This window comes from Alligator mississippiensis, chromosome 1 (genome assembly GCF_030867095.1).
Source record: "Alligator mississippiensis isolate rAllMis1 chromosome 1, rAllMis1, whole genome shotgun sequence".
Taxonomy (NCBI): Eukaryota; Metazoa; Chordata; order Crocodylia; family Alligatoridae; genus Alligator; species Alligator mississippiensis.
The window spans coordinates 3,982,091-3,998,792 of NC_081824.1; the positions used below are offsets into that span (position 1 = coordinate 3,982,091).

General features: G+C 52.9%; 1 protein-coding gene across 1 annotated transcript in view; it reads right to left on the bottom strand.

Annotated features, from left to right (window-relative positions):
* The window catches only part of LOC102559022 (L-gulonolactone oxidase), a 37,426-nt gene extending 24,839 nt beyond the window's left edge, over nucleotides 1–12,587 (bottom strand). The window contains exons 1-5 of the mRNA XM_014598260.3: nucleotides 12,404–12,587; nucleotides 9,314–9,415; nucleotides 8,742–8,867; nucleotides 7,478–7,572; nucleotides 3,564–3,654 (exon numbers count right to left, since the gene is read on the bottom strand). Of these exons, the coding sequence (XP_014453746.3) occupies nucleotides 3,564–3,654; nucleotides 7,478–7,572; nucleotides 8,742–8,867; nucleotides 9,314–9,415; nucleotides 12,404–12,406 (417 nt within the window). The 5' untranslated portion in view covers nucleotides 12,407–12,587. The remainder of the gene's footprint in view (nucleotides 1–3,563; nucleotides 3,655–7,477; nucleotides 7,573–8,741; nucleotides 8,868–9,313; nucleotides 9,416–12,403) is intronic.
* Nucleotides 12,588–16,702: the final 4,115 nt, after the last annotated feature.

Genomic DNA, 16,702 nt, shown 5'->3' on the forward strand with positions numbered 1-16,702 from the left:
GCAGCCAATGCACTTAGGCTCCAGGCCGTGGGGCTCAGCTCCTCATTCCCTGTGCTCCCCCATCTGCCTGCTCCTGGCCTGCTCTCTCTTCTCCTAGCTCAGAAGCTCCTTGGGACTAGCAGGTTGGGGGGTCCTGCACACCCCTCACCTCTTTTTGCTGTGCTGGGTATATCACTACCTTCCTTCTCCCAGATCCTCTGCTCCCAGAAGCAGTTCAGTCTAAATCACAACCCTTAGCATGAGAGAAGGTGGATGGTGAGGGGCAGTCTCAAGGGAGCTGACATGCACAGGCCAGGGGTCACACCCTATGCTATTAAGGCGACCCCAGGAAAGAACAATCGTCATAAAGACACTAACTGTGCAGTAGCCTAATAACACTGTAGCAGCAGGCAGGGCAAAACCCATGCTAATATGCTACTACACAGTAGTATTAGGCTACTGAGCAGTTCGTGTCTGTAAAAACCCATGCACAGTAGCACCAGTTACTGCACATTGATTTAGTACTTCGTTATGCAAGTATAAACTTAATGTGAAGTGCATTAATGAATGCGTAGACGTGCCCAGAGTGTAGGAAAGATTAGGAGACAGCCAAGGTAATGTAGTATAGCAATTCATGACCATAGACCAGGTCACCATGGTGCTTGGTGACACCATGTTTTAATCCATCCAGGAGCTCCCAAGCCTGAGAGCTTCCCAGGGTCTGTCTGCGGACATGCAGGACCCATCCATTCCCTAAGCTGCACCTGTAGATTTTGCTAGAGTTTAAATTAATACAACCACAGCTCAGGGCATAAACAAGTTACCAGAGGCCCTGCTAATGGCCTGAACCAAAGCAGGCCCCAATGAATACGAAGTGAGGCATTTCTATATGGCGTGCACAGAAGTACTGGGAAAGTAGCTCATTAGTTTGAGAGGTGCCTCCAAAACCAACAGATAGAGGGTGAATTAAGGAGATCAGAACAGGGCATGTGTCTACAAGTGCTTTTATGAGTGCCTAAACTTAATGCGCATTAGTTTATTGCACATTAAAGCGATTTAGGTTCATGTCTACATGTTCATGCACTGGTGTACATTAACGCAGGTGTACGGACTGACTGGGGACTAACGTTAGTCCCAAGTCAATGGACACATACCACGTTCATGCGCATCAATGTGTCTACATGTTTGCTAATGCGATTTAGCTATTTGCACATAAATTTGATACCTGATTTATGCAGATACCAAATTTAGGCTCAGAGAGCCTTAAATCACCATTATAGAAGCAGGACATTAGTTGCTGCAGTCCCCTGGCTTTCCCCGTGGCAGGGCTGGGCGCGGCGATGCCTGGTGCTGTCAGGGGTGACTGTCGTGTTGCTCAGAGGTTGGACAATGGCTTTGTCTGGTCTGGGTTGGACAGGGTTGACCCTGCCTCAGGCAGTGGTTGGACTAGATGTGACCTCTGCAGCTCCCTGCCAGCCCTGCATCTCTAGGATTTCGTGTCTCTGGTGTATCTTCCACATCCTGTGGCCTTAATGTGCCTTAAATCAGGCTAATGCGCATTAAATGAGCACATGAAGACACAGCAACAGCATCCCATCACAAGAAATAGAGTGACCTGGCAAAGAGATGTCCTTATCTGGTCACATTAACTAGTGAGAAGCAGGATGTGGGGCCACATCACAGACAGTGTCCAGATAGACTATCCAAATGGATGTGACCCGTAACACCTGACCCCTAATGAAGTCAGATAACGACATTGATGGAGTCCACCCTGACACCACCGGTGACTCCCTAGAGACCCAAGATGCTTTTAGCCTGGAGTGGGGGCGATGGGGAGATAGATGAACCACGCAGCTGAGACAAAGAAACCACTTCCATGCTTCCAGACTCCATTCATCCCTGCAGCTGCTACCTGGCTGGAAATGAACGAGTGGGCTCTGGACTTCGTTACCCAGCTAATAGCACACGGCTGCTTACACTCAATCCCTTTTCAGCGGAGGCCAGCCCCCGGCAGCAGCTGAGCCCTGCTAGGCTGCACGGCCCGGTGAGATGGATGCACTTCTCCGTGCCTTGGTGCCCCGAGGAGAGGGGAAGGCTGACGAGGTGCCTCGCACATTTAATGGGTCGAATCGTCATGGCTCATTTCAGCCAGAGAGGTGGGGGAGGCGTGCTGGGAGATGGATTGCCCGAGACAGGTCTCACCAGGCTGCAGGGGAAGGCAGCAGCCTCTGCAGCCAGCCTAGCGGTCTCAGGCAGCCCGAGGTCAGGAGAAAGCCCCGAGTCCGCAGCGAGAGGCCAGGGATGTGGGTGTCAGCTGGTTTTCAGAGCCCCAAAGCGGGGGTCCGAGAAGTGCTTGCTGTCACACGGGGCCAAGGAGCAGCCACATAAAGGGGAGAATCCTCTTCAAACTAGATGGGCTATTAGCTCAAGAGATGCTGGACAAGAGAGACAAGATGCTAACCACAGACACAGCCTTTTGGAAAGGTCTGAATGCACAACATAGTGCCAAAGACAAGGAATCACTCCTCCCTCTGCCACTGATGCTCTTTGAGGACCAGAGCACATCACTTAACCTGCTCGTGCCTGTCTCTACCCCCCTGTAGATCCCAGATAACAACATCCCATCTCTCTCAGTGACTCCTCTCTCCCCCAAGGATGGACTCCCATGGAAAGAGAGGAAGGGCTAGATGTCCACATGCTCAGCCACGGGAAGCATGTGCAGGACTGGGGAGGGGCCGCAGCTTAGAGTCTCAGGAGCACCTACTTCTGTGATCACGGGGGTCTCGTCTTCCCAGCACAGGGAACAGGCACCTCCTGACAAGTGGCATGCACTGGCAGTGAGCTTTTCCCAGTAAGATGTCAGGGGAAATCAGCCTAGCTGTCAATTCAGAGCCCAGTAGAGCCCTGATCGCTCCTTTCCAGGCACATCACACCCTGCTCTTTTGCAGTGGGGTTGCATGAGAAGGGACAAGCCCCCCGCCGCTGTGCTGTTCTCCAGCCCAGAGAAGCAGTACCCATTGCAACAGAAGCTGCAGCAAAGAGCTGGAGCATCTTGGCTGCGCCACATCGTGTCTGCTGCAACTCTATATACCCCTTGCTCAGGGGTCAGAGGCCTTTTGCTGCTGCAAAGTGGAGATTTTGACCCTATGAGCTGCAAGTTTCTGTCCCCAGAGCCCCAACCCTGATGCTTACCTTCGCAGCTGGATGCCAGCTGCAGAAGCAAGGGGCAGAGCAAGGGTTAGCACAGGCAGGAGAGAACATCAGAGCTCCCAAGGGGATAGGCAATGCAGTACAGCTGCCTGCCACCGATCCCTTGAGCTGCTCTGGGATGGCCGAACCCTTGCAAGTTGGATCCAACCTCGTTGCAGCCCAGAGCTGACCCACAAGCCATGGCTTGCTGACCCCTGCTCTCGCTAGCTTCCAAGCTCTCCTCTTTGCAGGGTGGTGGGGAAGCTAGCCCTGCAAAGTACCCAGAGCATTCAGAGCAAGGGGGGAGCTTTGCATTGAGCTTAGCTTGAAGCAGAGATGGCAAAGCCTGCACAGGCTGCCCATGCTGCTACGGCCTGGTCGTGGCTGTGTCTCACCTGGGTAGGCAGGATCCCGTGTTTGATGCCCGTGTTGTGTGTCCCGGTGCCGATCACCCCAGCGGCCGCCACTTCGGAGACAGCTCCTAGGCTGCGGGGCACAAGGAGACATGATGAGTGGGAGCTGCAGGCTGGGATTCCCATTAATGTGGCCCCCCAGACCAGATGTCTGCTGGTGGTTTAGGGGTGAAGATTTCTTACATTAGATTAAAAGGGGAAGCAACAGGAGGCTTCATCCTGGGACTGGCATGAAAACCTGGGTGCGGATGTCCAAAAGCAGAGTGCCAGCTCATTCACCCACCTCTTTGACAACAGGGCTGTCACCGCTACCCAAGTCCCTGAGGATTTGGGATCCCTGTAAGCCTGATAGGGCCTGATAAGCATGAATTATGACCGTGCACTCCTCCTAGCACCCATTCCTACAGATGGGGAAACTGAGGCAGGGAGCAATGGGGTGACTTGCTCAGGCTCCCGCACCAAAAGACCCCAGGGGTCCTGAGTCCCAGCCTGGTGTGGTTCATTCATGCTCAGAGATGCAGAAAACCAAAAGGGATGCTGTTGCTTTCTGCTTTGCTCCTGCGGCTCTGGGCCAAATCCAGAGGTGATGTAAAGGAGGAATATACACTAGACATTGGAGGAGGAGTGCAAAGTCCTCCTAACCCCTTCCCCTTTTGGCCCAGCCCTCCCTTTCCACCAGCTCTCGGTCACAAACCCATGCCCTGAGGGGAAAATCCAAGTCCTATTTACTTCTCCATTGTTCCAGCAGCTGAAAAGCAATTGCAAACCAACCCTGGAGCTACATGGAGCTGGTTCTTCCTGAACGACAACCCTAGACCCGGCCAGATAAATGCAACCCCTGGCCCCAAACACAGAGCGAGTCAGCCCGGCTTTGCTGGCCAATTAACCTCTGTCTGGGGCCCGTTCCAGAGTCGCTCAGCCGGAGATAAATCCAGCTTGTCTTGCCGTCAGCTTGGGCAGGGACCGTGCCCACTCTATCTGCAGCTCAGGGGAAACCCACTCAGTCACTGCCCTTCCACGGGAGCGTGGTGCCAAGACCCTTGGTACAGCTGCTCACTCGGGAATCAAATCAGTGTCATTGCTGATTGCTACAAGGATTTGCTGGCTAAGTCTAAGAGGACCTGCCTTATCACCCCTGAATGTCTCACGGCATTTTGCACTACAAGGCAGTGGAAATGTGCATGCAAGGGAAGCTTTTGCAGCTGGCTTTCAAGGCAGCAGAGGCCTGAGGTCTGGCTTGCAACAGGACTCTCATTAGGCAGAGACCCTCCATCGGGATCTTGCCCCCTGTATTGCCGGGGATGAGTGACGGACACGACTGCAGCCTGCTCCCCAGGGCCTGCACCAGAAGAGCGGCATTGCCCACGGGGCCCTTTGCTGCCCAAAGAGGATGGTCATCCTTCACGGTGCTGATTCTTGAGGTGCCGTGGCATCTTGAGGTGCTTTTAGATCCTTTCAAGGGTGCCGTAGGATGCCATAGCACTGTTATATGTACAAATAGGGTTCCCAAGCTTAATCTAGAGACTTCAAATAGAAATCCAGAGCTGGAGTCTTTGATAGACTCATAGAAAATGAGGGTTGCAGGGACCTCAGGAGGTTGCATCTAGTCCAACCCCTGCTCCAAGCAGGACCAGCCCCAACTGCATGACAGCATTTTAATGTGAGTGTATATTAGCAACCTTTGCAGCAGCAGGATGTTGGCTGCCACGGTCCCCCTGTTTTCCCTGTGGCCGGTTCAGATGTGATACCTGGTGCTGTGGCAGGACCGACTGTGTCACTTTGCTTAGACATTGGGCACCGGGTTTGTCCGGGGCTGATCCTACCTCAAGACTAGACATGACCTCTGCAGCTCCCTGCCAGCCCATCTTCTCTAGGAGTCAATTAATATTTCCCCTTGTCAGGATTAAACACCCTGTTTCACTGTTCCCCTGTACTCATCTCCTTTCTCAGATTAAGAAATGAGATGTCATAAGATGATTTATGAGGAAAGTCTCCAAGAACTGGGATTCCTGAATCTAGAGAAGAGAAGACCAAGGGGAGATTTGATAACAGTCTTCAAATAGTAGCAGCACGCCGTGTCCAATTCCTCTCAAAAGAGAAGAAATAACCACAATGGGTCAAAAGGTTTTTATCTCTGGATTTCTATTGGAAATCTCTGTTTTTTTATCTTGTGAGTCATGTGTGCTCACCCAACAGAGTGCCATCTTGTGACACCCTTGAAAGGATCACACGGGATCCCAGGTGAGAACCACCTATGCCTTGTATATTGGGACACTGATTGCACCCAGGGATCGGGCCCTGCCTTGTATATTGGGACCCCGATCGCACCCAGGGATCGGGCCCTGCCTTGTATATTGGGACCCCGATCGCACCCAGGGATCGGGCCCTGCCTTGTATATTGGGACCCCGATCACACCCAGGGACTCTGCTCACTCCATCAGGGCAAACAATTAGCCATGATCATTAGGAAAATGGTCCTCTTCCAAACCCTGTGAGTTCACATTACCTGGGAAATGCAGCCGGGTACAAAGTTACGCCCCTCGCTACTGGCCCCGAATGCGCCGTTGAACACATGCAAAACGGCTCATTAATTTCTGCAGTGATCTATTGTGGCGGCAGAGCTGAGGCATGTATTTTTGACAGCTTATCCGAGTCCCAGCCAGCGTGTCCACGCAGATCCCCAGGGCACCCTTAATTAGCTCAGCATCACCTCGCATCGACCAGGAAATCAATCTCGTCCAGTTCCCCTGTAATTAACTTTCTCCTCTAGCATCGGTGAGTGAAAGCGACGCCGCGCCTGAGAAAAGCTTTTCCTCGGCTTCCCCGGGATGCCTACAGATCTCTCCTCAACGAGGGGGTCTTCCTCAAAGCCTTTCAACAAGCAGAGGTGGTATGAAGCACAGGTGCTAGCAGGGACCACTGCGACCACCTCACCTGGTGCCCTGCACCGCCTCGCACTCAGAACCGGACCCATATGCTCCATAGCAAACCCAGACCCTGTGTTGGAGCTGGAGCAGATCCTTAGTGCTGGTTCAGAGACTCAACTGTGCCTGGGTATAATTCAGTTTGATGGCTACTCCTCCCTTAAACACTAAGGGCCTCCCTTCCAGCCCGAGTTTGCCTGGCTGCAGCTTCTAGCCTTTCAACTTTACTCTGCTTTGGCCCGGTTGAAGAAACAGCCATCAGCAAGCTCTTCCCCATGCGATTCAATCATGTGAATTAGCTCCTGTGGCCAGCTAATTATCATTCTCAGCTGGCCCAGTCCTCCTAGGCAGCCTGCAATCGGTGCCTATTGCCTGCAGCTGGGCTTGCACACCTGCAAAGTGCTACAGCCTAAGGTGTGCAGCTTGGTGTAAACTTCTGCCAGCCAGTCTGCTACAGTCTGCTGTCCTATTCATTGCAGGAACAAGACCAGCAATAGCTAAGTGCTGTATTTCTGCATATACAACACACACTCCCCGACAAAAACCCAGCTGCTGGAATTTGCAGTGCATGTTATATGCAAGAAATATGGTAAGAAGAGTTTCTACTGGTTATGGGGAAATGTGAGAGTAAAATCTGTGCAGAATTCATAGGGACCTGAACCAGAGCCGGGGCAGCTCCCTTGCTGCTGCTACTCGGTTACTTACTACAAGGAAATATCTTCTTTTCTCATTTTCAGAAACAAAGTGTGTTGTATTCTAGGGTGCATTGTATACAAAAAAATGCAGTTTGTGAAGTTACACCGGATAATCTGATGGTGGACTCTGCACTTTACTGCTACACCAGCTCCACGGGCAGAGAGCCGTGACCGGAGGAAGTTTTTGGACAGCTGCCCCTCATTACAGCTGGGGCTCATGAATGAGTCAAAGGATCGAGACCGTTTTAGCATACCAGCACATGCAAGGTTCACTTACTTGGCCAGCGCCAGGCCATACTTGGTCAGCTCGACGTTCAGATCAGAGAGGAGGATCCCTGCTTCCACTGTCGCTTGCCTCTTCTCTTTATCCACCTGCAAGAGATCCAACAGGGATCAGCTGACGGGCCTGTGTGCACAGCCCCAGAGAGAAGCCCACTTGCTGCTGGACATGGGTGAGGTGGACATGGAGTATCCAGCCCCGGGAGCCATATGGCAGGGTGTGTGCGCACGTGTGTATGTGCATTCACGTGCATGTTTTATGCATTATGCACATCTGCAAACCCCAGAAAGCTGCAGTGCTGTTTTGCAGAACTGGCCAAGACGCCTGTCATTTAAAACGATAGTACTAAAACTGGGGGAAACTAAGGCAACTCTCACTGATCCCCAGTCATTCCCCCAGATACAATGTTGGCTGACTCTGGAAATGTCAAATGTCTTGAGAACAGTGTCTTTTTTCCCACTCTCCCCCAACTCATTATACCCCCCATGTAATTCATAGATTCATAGATGCTAGGGTCAGAAGGGACCTCAATAGATCATTGAGTCTGACTCCCTGCCAGTAATTGCTGGCATTACTATGGCTTTTAATTAGGATTGATGTGGATTGACAAGAACCGCACAGGAGGGACCTCGCTGTCAGGAGCGGTAAAGGGCAGCCCAACCTGCATGGCCTGGCCATTTGGGGAGTGCCTCATGCCGGCCCTGCCCGCATGCTCCCTAATCCATGGGGAGCAGTTGGTGACAGGAGGCGCATCTACACATAATGCTTTAATGTGCATTAGCCTATGTTAATGCGCATGAAGGGTGCGCAGCTACACGTGCATGCCCTTAATGCACATTAAAAATGGAGAATTTAGGCTATTCACACTTAAATCTGATACCTGCAAACTGAGGCATCAAATTTAGGCGTGAATAGTTAAAGCGCATTAACGCACATGTAGACGCTTTAAAACACATTAACACTGTCTGTGGACTGACTTGGGACTAAATTATTCCCAAGTGAATCCACGCAAAGCATCAATGTGCTTTAATGCCTGCACGTGTAGACTTCTGCCTAAACCCACTTAATGTGCATTAAGCTAATGTGCATTAAATTTACGCACACTTAAATGCACGTGTAGACACACCCAGGACATTCAATGGACTTGCTCGGGGTCTGGTGCCCTGACCCCCAGGTGCTGCCCAGAGCTTGCCCCTGCTCTCCAGCCACCAGGTCTGCCCGCCCATATTTCAGTAGTGTAGCCCACACTGCCAGCACCCACCTTGAGGATCTTGTTCATCTTCCCCATTTGGATCATGAAGCCGTCCGTGCACGCGATGTCAGAGGGCGAGTGTCCACCTCCCACCACCTTCACCCGCTTGTTCCGCTGCCGGGCCAGCTCCAAAATCTGCAACAGCATCATGTGGCCATGAGCGCCGTTCCCTTGGCAAAGGCAGGACAGGCCCCGGGGGCGGGGGGAGGGTCTGTCTAAACCAGTCTGCAGTGAGACTTGAACCCAGGACCCTTCCATAAGAAGTTGAAGACTAGCGCACATGGGTCCAATACCATCAAGCCAAAGAGCCAACTGGAATCAGTAGTCCAATGGCTTAATATGATTCAGGTACACCCATTTCGCTAGGGCCCCTGCCATGCTAGATAGCTTTAATTTGTGAAGGGGGGTATTTGATGGGATGGCCGGGGGTAGCAAGAGGTTGGCAACTATGACCCAAGAAGGGCCTTCCAGACCCGTGTTTTGGCAAAAATGCTCAGGCCCCAAACTTCCCACCATCTGCTTCCCCCCGAGCGCTGAGCTGAGCTGAGCTGAGTTTGGCCGTATTTCCACTCCCCTCTTACCTCCTTGATTTCCTCCACCGACGTCGGCTGGAAATACAGCTCCGGGGAGGAGCCATAGGTCTTGGCCCAGTTCTGGAACTGGACGCCTCCATGGCCGTGAACCTGAGATGAATTTAAAAAATGAAGATGAAGTGGATTAAAGGAAACCCTTGTCCGGGTCACTCATGGTGAAACCGTGGAGCTTGCCGCTATGGGAAGCCATTGGAACCAAGAAATCAACCCCCAAAGGACGGGATGCCCATGGGGGTAGTAAGCATGGCCAGACGTATCATGATTCATGGTAGCAAGCACTGTGGGAAGGATGTCAAGCCTCCTAGCTCAGGGTGGGCCCACCTCTCCCTACCGGAGATCGGGGCATGGTTTGGGGTGGTCGATGGTGCCCTCTAAGGGGAGCTGCTACCGAGGCAGGACACGAGATGGGGTCAGGTTGACCGTGACTGTGACTGTTTGGGCATTGCTATAATAAATGATCGACTTCAAATGATCGACCGCAGGCCAGGGGGTGACCGGGTGGTGCACAGGTGGCCAGTCTCTGCAGGTCAGCGGAGGAGCAGGATCTCTTTGGTCTCCACCGCATCTCTCCCAGCGAGATGCATCCTGATAAGGCAGCAAACCTCCCATGAGTGGCCATGAACCTGCCTCCTGTGTCTTTGCAGGATAATAACTCTCCCCCAAAATGGGCTGCAATGATGCCGTGACTCCCTGGGGCTCGGGCGCCACTCTCTGACCCCTCAGCTCCCTGGGCATGGGGATGCACACAGCTCTGCTAGACCTACGCCTGCTTCAAAGCTTCAAGTCATAGGGGTGGGTGCTCTCCCTCAGCTCTGTGGTGACATACAGGAGAGGAGCACAACCCCTTCTCCTGGTCTCCCAGCCCCGGGCACTACCCACTGCACAAGGGTGCTGCCTCCACTCTTCCAGCCTTGGGGACTTAGGAGCCTGTTTCCTTCAGGCCAGCAGCAACCGGGGCCTTTGGTGCAGAGGCAGCACCAGCCACAGTAGTTTGTTCCCCGGGGGGTTACAACATGGGCGTGCATTCAATGAAGAGCATCTGCAGACTCCCCCCTGCAGCCCCCCACCAACAGGCACATCTAGATAGCTCTCAGGGGACCGCAGCAGACCCTAACACCCCCCATTGCCCTCATCTCTCTCTGCAGCCCCCTCCCCGCTCCGGCTGTGCTGGCAACATCTGGGCTGATGTGAGGCAAGGACCATCTATCCCCAGGCTGGCAGCTCCTGCTCCTGCTTGTCTCTGTACCCACCAGGCCCCTCTGCTATGCGTCGGGTGGCTTGATGGCTGTCTTTGCAATTCACAGGCCATTGCAATCAAAAAACTATTTCAAGCACTTGCTGTGTAAAAGGACACTTTCCCCGGGGCTCTCTGCAAGGTAAGGGGAGGGCAGTGTGTGCATGGGGCAGGGGGTGGGTCACCGCTGCTCCCTGCTCTGAGCACACACGCTTCCTGCTTTCCACCTCTCCCCAGCACTGCTTCTGGGGGAAACCTCCACCTTCCACCAACAAGAGATCGCTAAAAAATAACCCCTCTGGCTTCATGCAGATTTCTTGGCCCCTCACAGCTACCCAACCCTACCACCTCCTCCAGCCAGTCTCTGAGATAGCCCTGGTGGGAAAATGTGGGGAAAGGCTGTACAGCAAAAAAAAATCCACTTTTTAGTTAAAATTCCCTACAGGCATAAATTGTAGAATCACGGGGCTGGCAGGAACCTCTCAAGGGGTCCTCTGGTCCAGCCCATCAGCAATATCTCCACTACACCACCCGTCAGCAATACCCCATCTACACCACCCATCAATACCCCCATCTACACCACCCATCAGCAATACCCCATCTACACCACCCATCAATACCCTCATCTACACCACCCATCAGCAATACCCCCATCTACACCACCCATCTGCAATGCCCCCATCTACACCACACATCAATACCCCCATCTACACCACCCATCAGCAATACCCCCATCTACACCACCCATCAATACCCCCATCTACACCACCCATCTGCAATGCCCCCATCTACACCACCCGTCAGCAATACCCCCATCTACACCACCCATTAATACCCTCATCTACACCACCGATCAGCAATACCCCATCTACACCACCCATCAATACCCCCATCTACACCACCCATCTGCAATGCCCCCATCTACACCACCCATCAATACCCCCATCTACACCACCCATCTGCAATGCCCCCATCTACACCACCCATCAGCAATACCCCCATCTACACCACACATCAATACCCCCATCTACACCACCCATCTGCAATGCCCCCATCTACACCACCCATCAATACCCCCATCTACACCACCCATCAGCAGTACCCCATCTACACCACCCATCTGCAATGCCCCCATCTACACCACACATCTGCAATACCCCCATCTACACCACCCATCAGCAATACCCCATCTATACCACCCATTAATACCAGCATCTACACCACCTATCAGCAATACCCCATCTATACCACCCATCAATACCCCCATCTACACCACCCATCAGCAATACCCCATCTACACCACCCATCAATACCTGCAGCTATACCACCCATCAACAATACATTAAGAAGAGAAGCCAAAAAACACAGAAGGCAATCCATATTTGGAGGGGGGAACACTGTTGCATTTTTAAACCATAATCCCCCAAGGTCCCAAAATAAAGCACCAAAATGGATCGTTTGCTATTACAAAGGAGCAAGGTTTTCATTTTTGCCTCCATTTTTGTCAATTCAAAATGTAATTTTTGGTGGAAAAAAGGACATTTTTCATGAAACAATGGTATTGCTGCAAAAATAAAATGAAATAAAAAATGAATCTATGAATCTATGAAAAAGTAAAAATATAAAATATAAGTAAAAAGAAAAGAAAGGAAAGGAACATAAAAATAAAAATAGAAAGGAAAGGAAAATAAAAAATAAAAATAAAAATAGGAAAGAAAAGGAGATAAAAAGAAAGATAAAACACAAGCCATCAGCCCTGGGCTCTGAGCCTGCATTGCCCGCCCAAGCCAGGGCCCTGCCTCCACTCTTGGACTCTGATGCTCCCAGGGTCAGCGTTTCCTTACCATCCTGCTGCTTCCCTTAGGACCGGGTCTCTGCAGCAAGGGGGGCTCCTTCCTGCTCCCCGGGCGGAGGGTGCTGAGGGGGTCCTGGAGCAGTCTGGGGGCTCTGGGGCAGAGGCAAGCGGGGGCAGAGCTGTCCTGCAGGACCGGGAGCACTGAGCCCAGGCTCTCGCTGGCCGGGCCGGGCGGCAGAACCTGCTTGAGGAATGCTGGCCAGCAAAGAGCTAATGAATAACAGCTTCCCCTGCCCCTGCCACCTCCCCCCGCCCCAGCCTCCCCACCTTCCTCCAGGAGCACACAGGGAAAACATGGCTCTGGCCAGGGGTGGACAGGGTGCTCCAGCTGCCAGCAGCCTCGGACTGCTGCACAGGTCATACGATCCAAGACAAGGAGGGTTGAAGGGAGCTCAGGAGGTCACATCTAGTCCAAACCCCTGCTCCAAGCAGGACCAGCCCCAACTACATCATCCCAGACAAGGCTTTGTCTACCCAGGTCCTCAAAACCTCCAAGGATGGAGAATGCACCACCTCTCTGGGGAGCCTGTCCCAGTGCTTCACCACCCTCCTAGCAAGAAAGTTTTCCCTAATATCCAACCTCAACTTCCCTTGCTGCAGCTTGAGCCCATTGCTCCTTCTGTCATCTGCCCCCACTGAGACCAGCCCAGCTCCATCCTCTTTGCAGCCCCCCTGCAGGGAGGTGAAGGCTGCTATTCAATCCCCCTCAGGCTTCTCTTCTGCAAACTCAATCAGCCCATTTCCCTCAGCCTCTCCTCACCAGTCCTGTCCCCCAGCCCCACAACCATTTCCATTGTCCTCCACTGGACTTTCTCCAGTGTGTCCACATCCGTTCTGTAGTGGGGGTCCACAGCTGGACACAGGGCTCCAGATGTGGCCTCATCAGTGCAGAATAGAGGGGAAGAGCCATTGCCCTCCATCTCCCAATGCAGCCCAGGATGCCGTTAGCCTTCTTGGCACCAAGGGCACGCTGCTGGCTCCTGTTCAGTTTCTTCCATCCAGGGTGTGCATGGGGCTAACGACACCTCCTCGAAGATGCTGTGTGGTGGGGACTAGCCACCAAGTGACAGCTCTAACCACTAGCCTGCAGAGTCATGCTCTGAGCCTGTCACACGGGATGGAGTGGCTGCAGCAGGTGGGGCTGAGCCCCCATCTCAGAGCCAAGGGTTAGGGTTAGGGTGCTCACCTGCGTGGGGGGAGATGGGGGTGCTCCTGCAGCTGGAGGCAGGATTTGAGCCTGCATCTCCCCCTGCTCAGGAGAGCACTCTCACCCCTGGGCAGTGGGGACGGTGGAGCATAGGCTGGCACTGGGGGCTTAGACCATGCCCCGTACCACGGGAAGGTGTGGAGGAAAGTCAGAGCCTGCAGGGTTGGACAGGGGTTGTGAACCCACCGCAGCGAAGCGCTAGACCTAGCACTTGGGGTTGGGAGCCAGCACCAACCTAGCTGGCTGCAACTTCAACCATTGCTCCACGTCCTGCTCTCTGCAGCAAGAGAGAAAAGGGGTCTCCCTCTTCTTGCTGGCAGCCCTTCACGTATTTGCAGGCTGCTATCCCGGCCCCTCTTCGGCGCCCTGTCCTCAAGCTGAAGGTGCTCCTCACAACCATCACAGCTGTACGGGGGTTTATCTCCAAAAATACCCTGAGTGCACCTCATGGGGCAGCTGCTTTCAAAGCGGTGGCTTTAGAGAGCGCTCTAGGCTGCAGAGCAGCAACAAGGGATGGCAAAAGCCAGGGCTGCTTATGTTTCTCCTCCAATGCAATCAGTGCCGGTCATAGAAGAGGCACTTAAACCTGGGCACAGCCCTCCCCAGGGAGCGCAGCCTGCCATTTGGATCCCCTCATAAATGCATAATGGATGGATGAATAAATATCAAATGCCTGAAGGGGCCTGGCTGCCTTTGCCCTACCATTAGCTTCATAATTACCTGCAAATGCTCAGTGCCATTGCCTTTTGAGAGGAGCTGGCTTTCCCCCTGCCACACTGGAGGAGAGTGCATGGGGCATGCTTGATGGGGTCAGGTATGGTGCTGGCCAGGAGACAAGAAAACGACTGCTTAATGACTGGGCAGGATGTAGGTCATGCAGAGCCGTGGCTCAGAGTGTGGCAGGGAGCTGGCTCTTGCTCTTGGCTGCTGGCAAGACTCAACTTTAAAAGCTGTGTAGCTCAGGGGAGGCTGCTAGTGAGTGTGCTGCTAGTGTAAGGAGGCCGGGGTAGGCTGGGAGCTCGGTCCGGACACCACAATGTGATGCCAGCAGGTGGGGGGTCAAGTGAGGCAAGGGGTGGACAGCGCCTCTGCACTATGCTGCAGTGAAGCAGGATCTCCGGGGCTGCATTTACACATGCACATTAATGTGCAGTACCCTATTTTATTGTGCATTAGAGCATCGCAGCACAAACTGCGCTAATACACTACTGCACAGTAAAATTCGGCTTCTGCACATTAAGCATGACTAAAAAAGCGGGCGCTTTCGCTATTGAGCAGTAGGGCAGCTTAATGCACATTTAGCTAGTACCTTACATTACAGGTGCTCAATTTAATGTGCATTAGCAAAGGCATATTAATAAATGTGTAGATGCACCCAGAAAACACTTCTTTCCTGTCAGATCAGTGGGCTGGATGGAAGGAAAGGGGGGGAGGGGGGCTGCAAAGGGGAGGGAGCCGGACTGTTATCAGGGGGGGCAGATGATGAACAAGGAGCAATGGGCTCAAGCTGCAGCAAGGGAAGTTGAGGTTGGATATTAGGAAAAACTTTCTCATGAGGAGGGTGGTGAAGCACTGGGTGGTGAAGCATCTGGGAGCAATCCCCAGCAAGATCTTCTTTCCCCCCCCGCATAAATGGCACACACCTCATACTACTCCACATCTGTTTCCAAGTGTGGTCCACAGCAGCCGAGCTACAGCCCTAGCAGCATCTCTGAATGAGATGCCAGGAACCTGGCTGAGATGTGCCCTGGCTCCTGCTCCTCTAAGCAGGGATTGGGCTCGCTTGCATGCCCCAGGGAACGTCCTCTCCGAGGCTGATGACCTGGTGGGTTTTGCCACAGTCACACTGGCATCATTTCCCCTTCTTCTTCCTATCTACCCCTAAACTTCCTTGAACTGCTGGCACCCAGCACACCAGCTCAATCCACATCCCCCCACTGACATGTTTTGGCCCCATTTGGTCCATACCAGGCAGAGCGCCTCTCCCAGTGATACACCCCTGCTGAGTCCAGGAAGGCTCCACTCATTAAACAGCCTCCTAATTAAGAGAGGGAGCGGCCTTTGGTCCAGCATCACAAGCCTGGAGTCTCAACTCAGCTCTTCTAGCCTGAAAGCACCTCTGCCAGGAGACCTGGTGCCATTCAGGAGAGCTGGTATAACTCAAGAAGCACAAAAGTCTCCTTCTGTGGCAGAGATGTGTCTACACTAGGGACCCTGGCCATTATAGCGTGACTACCGTGCCAAGACACAGCATGAATTACTCTCACATGCCCATGGGAAATCCTCCCTCAGGAACGGCTCAGCAGCTTTGACTCAAGGCAGCACCGGCATGGGATCAAAGGTCAGAGGCTCCAAAACATGCCCAGGGCTTATTCCACCACGTTAGCGCTAGTTGGCAGAGCGAAGTTCACCACGGTGACTTATCCGGTTCAGAGAAGCTGGTGGATGTCTCCAGTGCATTAACTGTTGCAGAGCTCATATCCTCCTCCAACTGCAACAGCTTTTCCAAGCCAGCTCTTTCTCTGCAGGTGCTCACGTAGATGCTTTTCGGGGAACATCCCATTTCTCAACAAGGGATAGGCTCCCCACCTTGGAGATGGACATCCCATGATCACGAAGCACCCATTGCAGCACGCACAGATGCACACCACTGCCAAAGCCAGATAAAATGTTTTTGAGGAGCAGGGGATTCCTCCCAAATTCTGCTTCTTTTTTGTTGTTGTTGTTGGACTGAAAATATTTGCAAATTCGGCTGAATTTGGAAAAGGAGAAGGAAGGGGGAACGTTGGAATATTTTGTCTGGACGATTTCCAAATGAAACTGCCTTGCTTTCCTCTTGGAAATGAGACCTGTGTTTAAAAATGGGCCCAGGGGTGGATCCAAGGGGGTGCACTCGCACCCCTCTTTGATTCCTGCTCCAAGCCGTGGGCCAGACCTTTGACCATGCAGCGAGCTGGGGTTAAGGAAGAAGGAAAAGTCAGGTCCATGTGTCTGATCCTTCCGGTGTCTCCCCGTGGGTATCAGCACCCTGCATTGCCCTGGCTGCCCTGCTGCGAGCTCTGCACACCAAAGGCAGAGGAG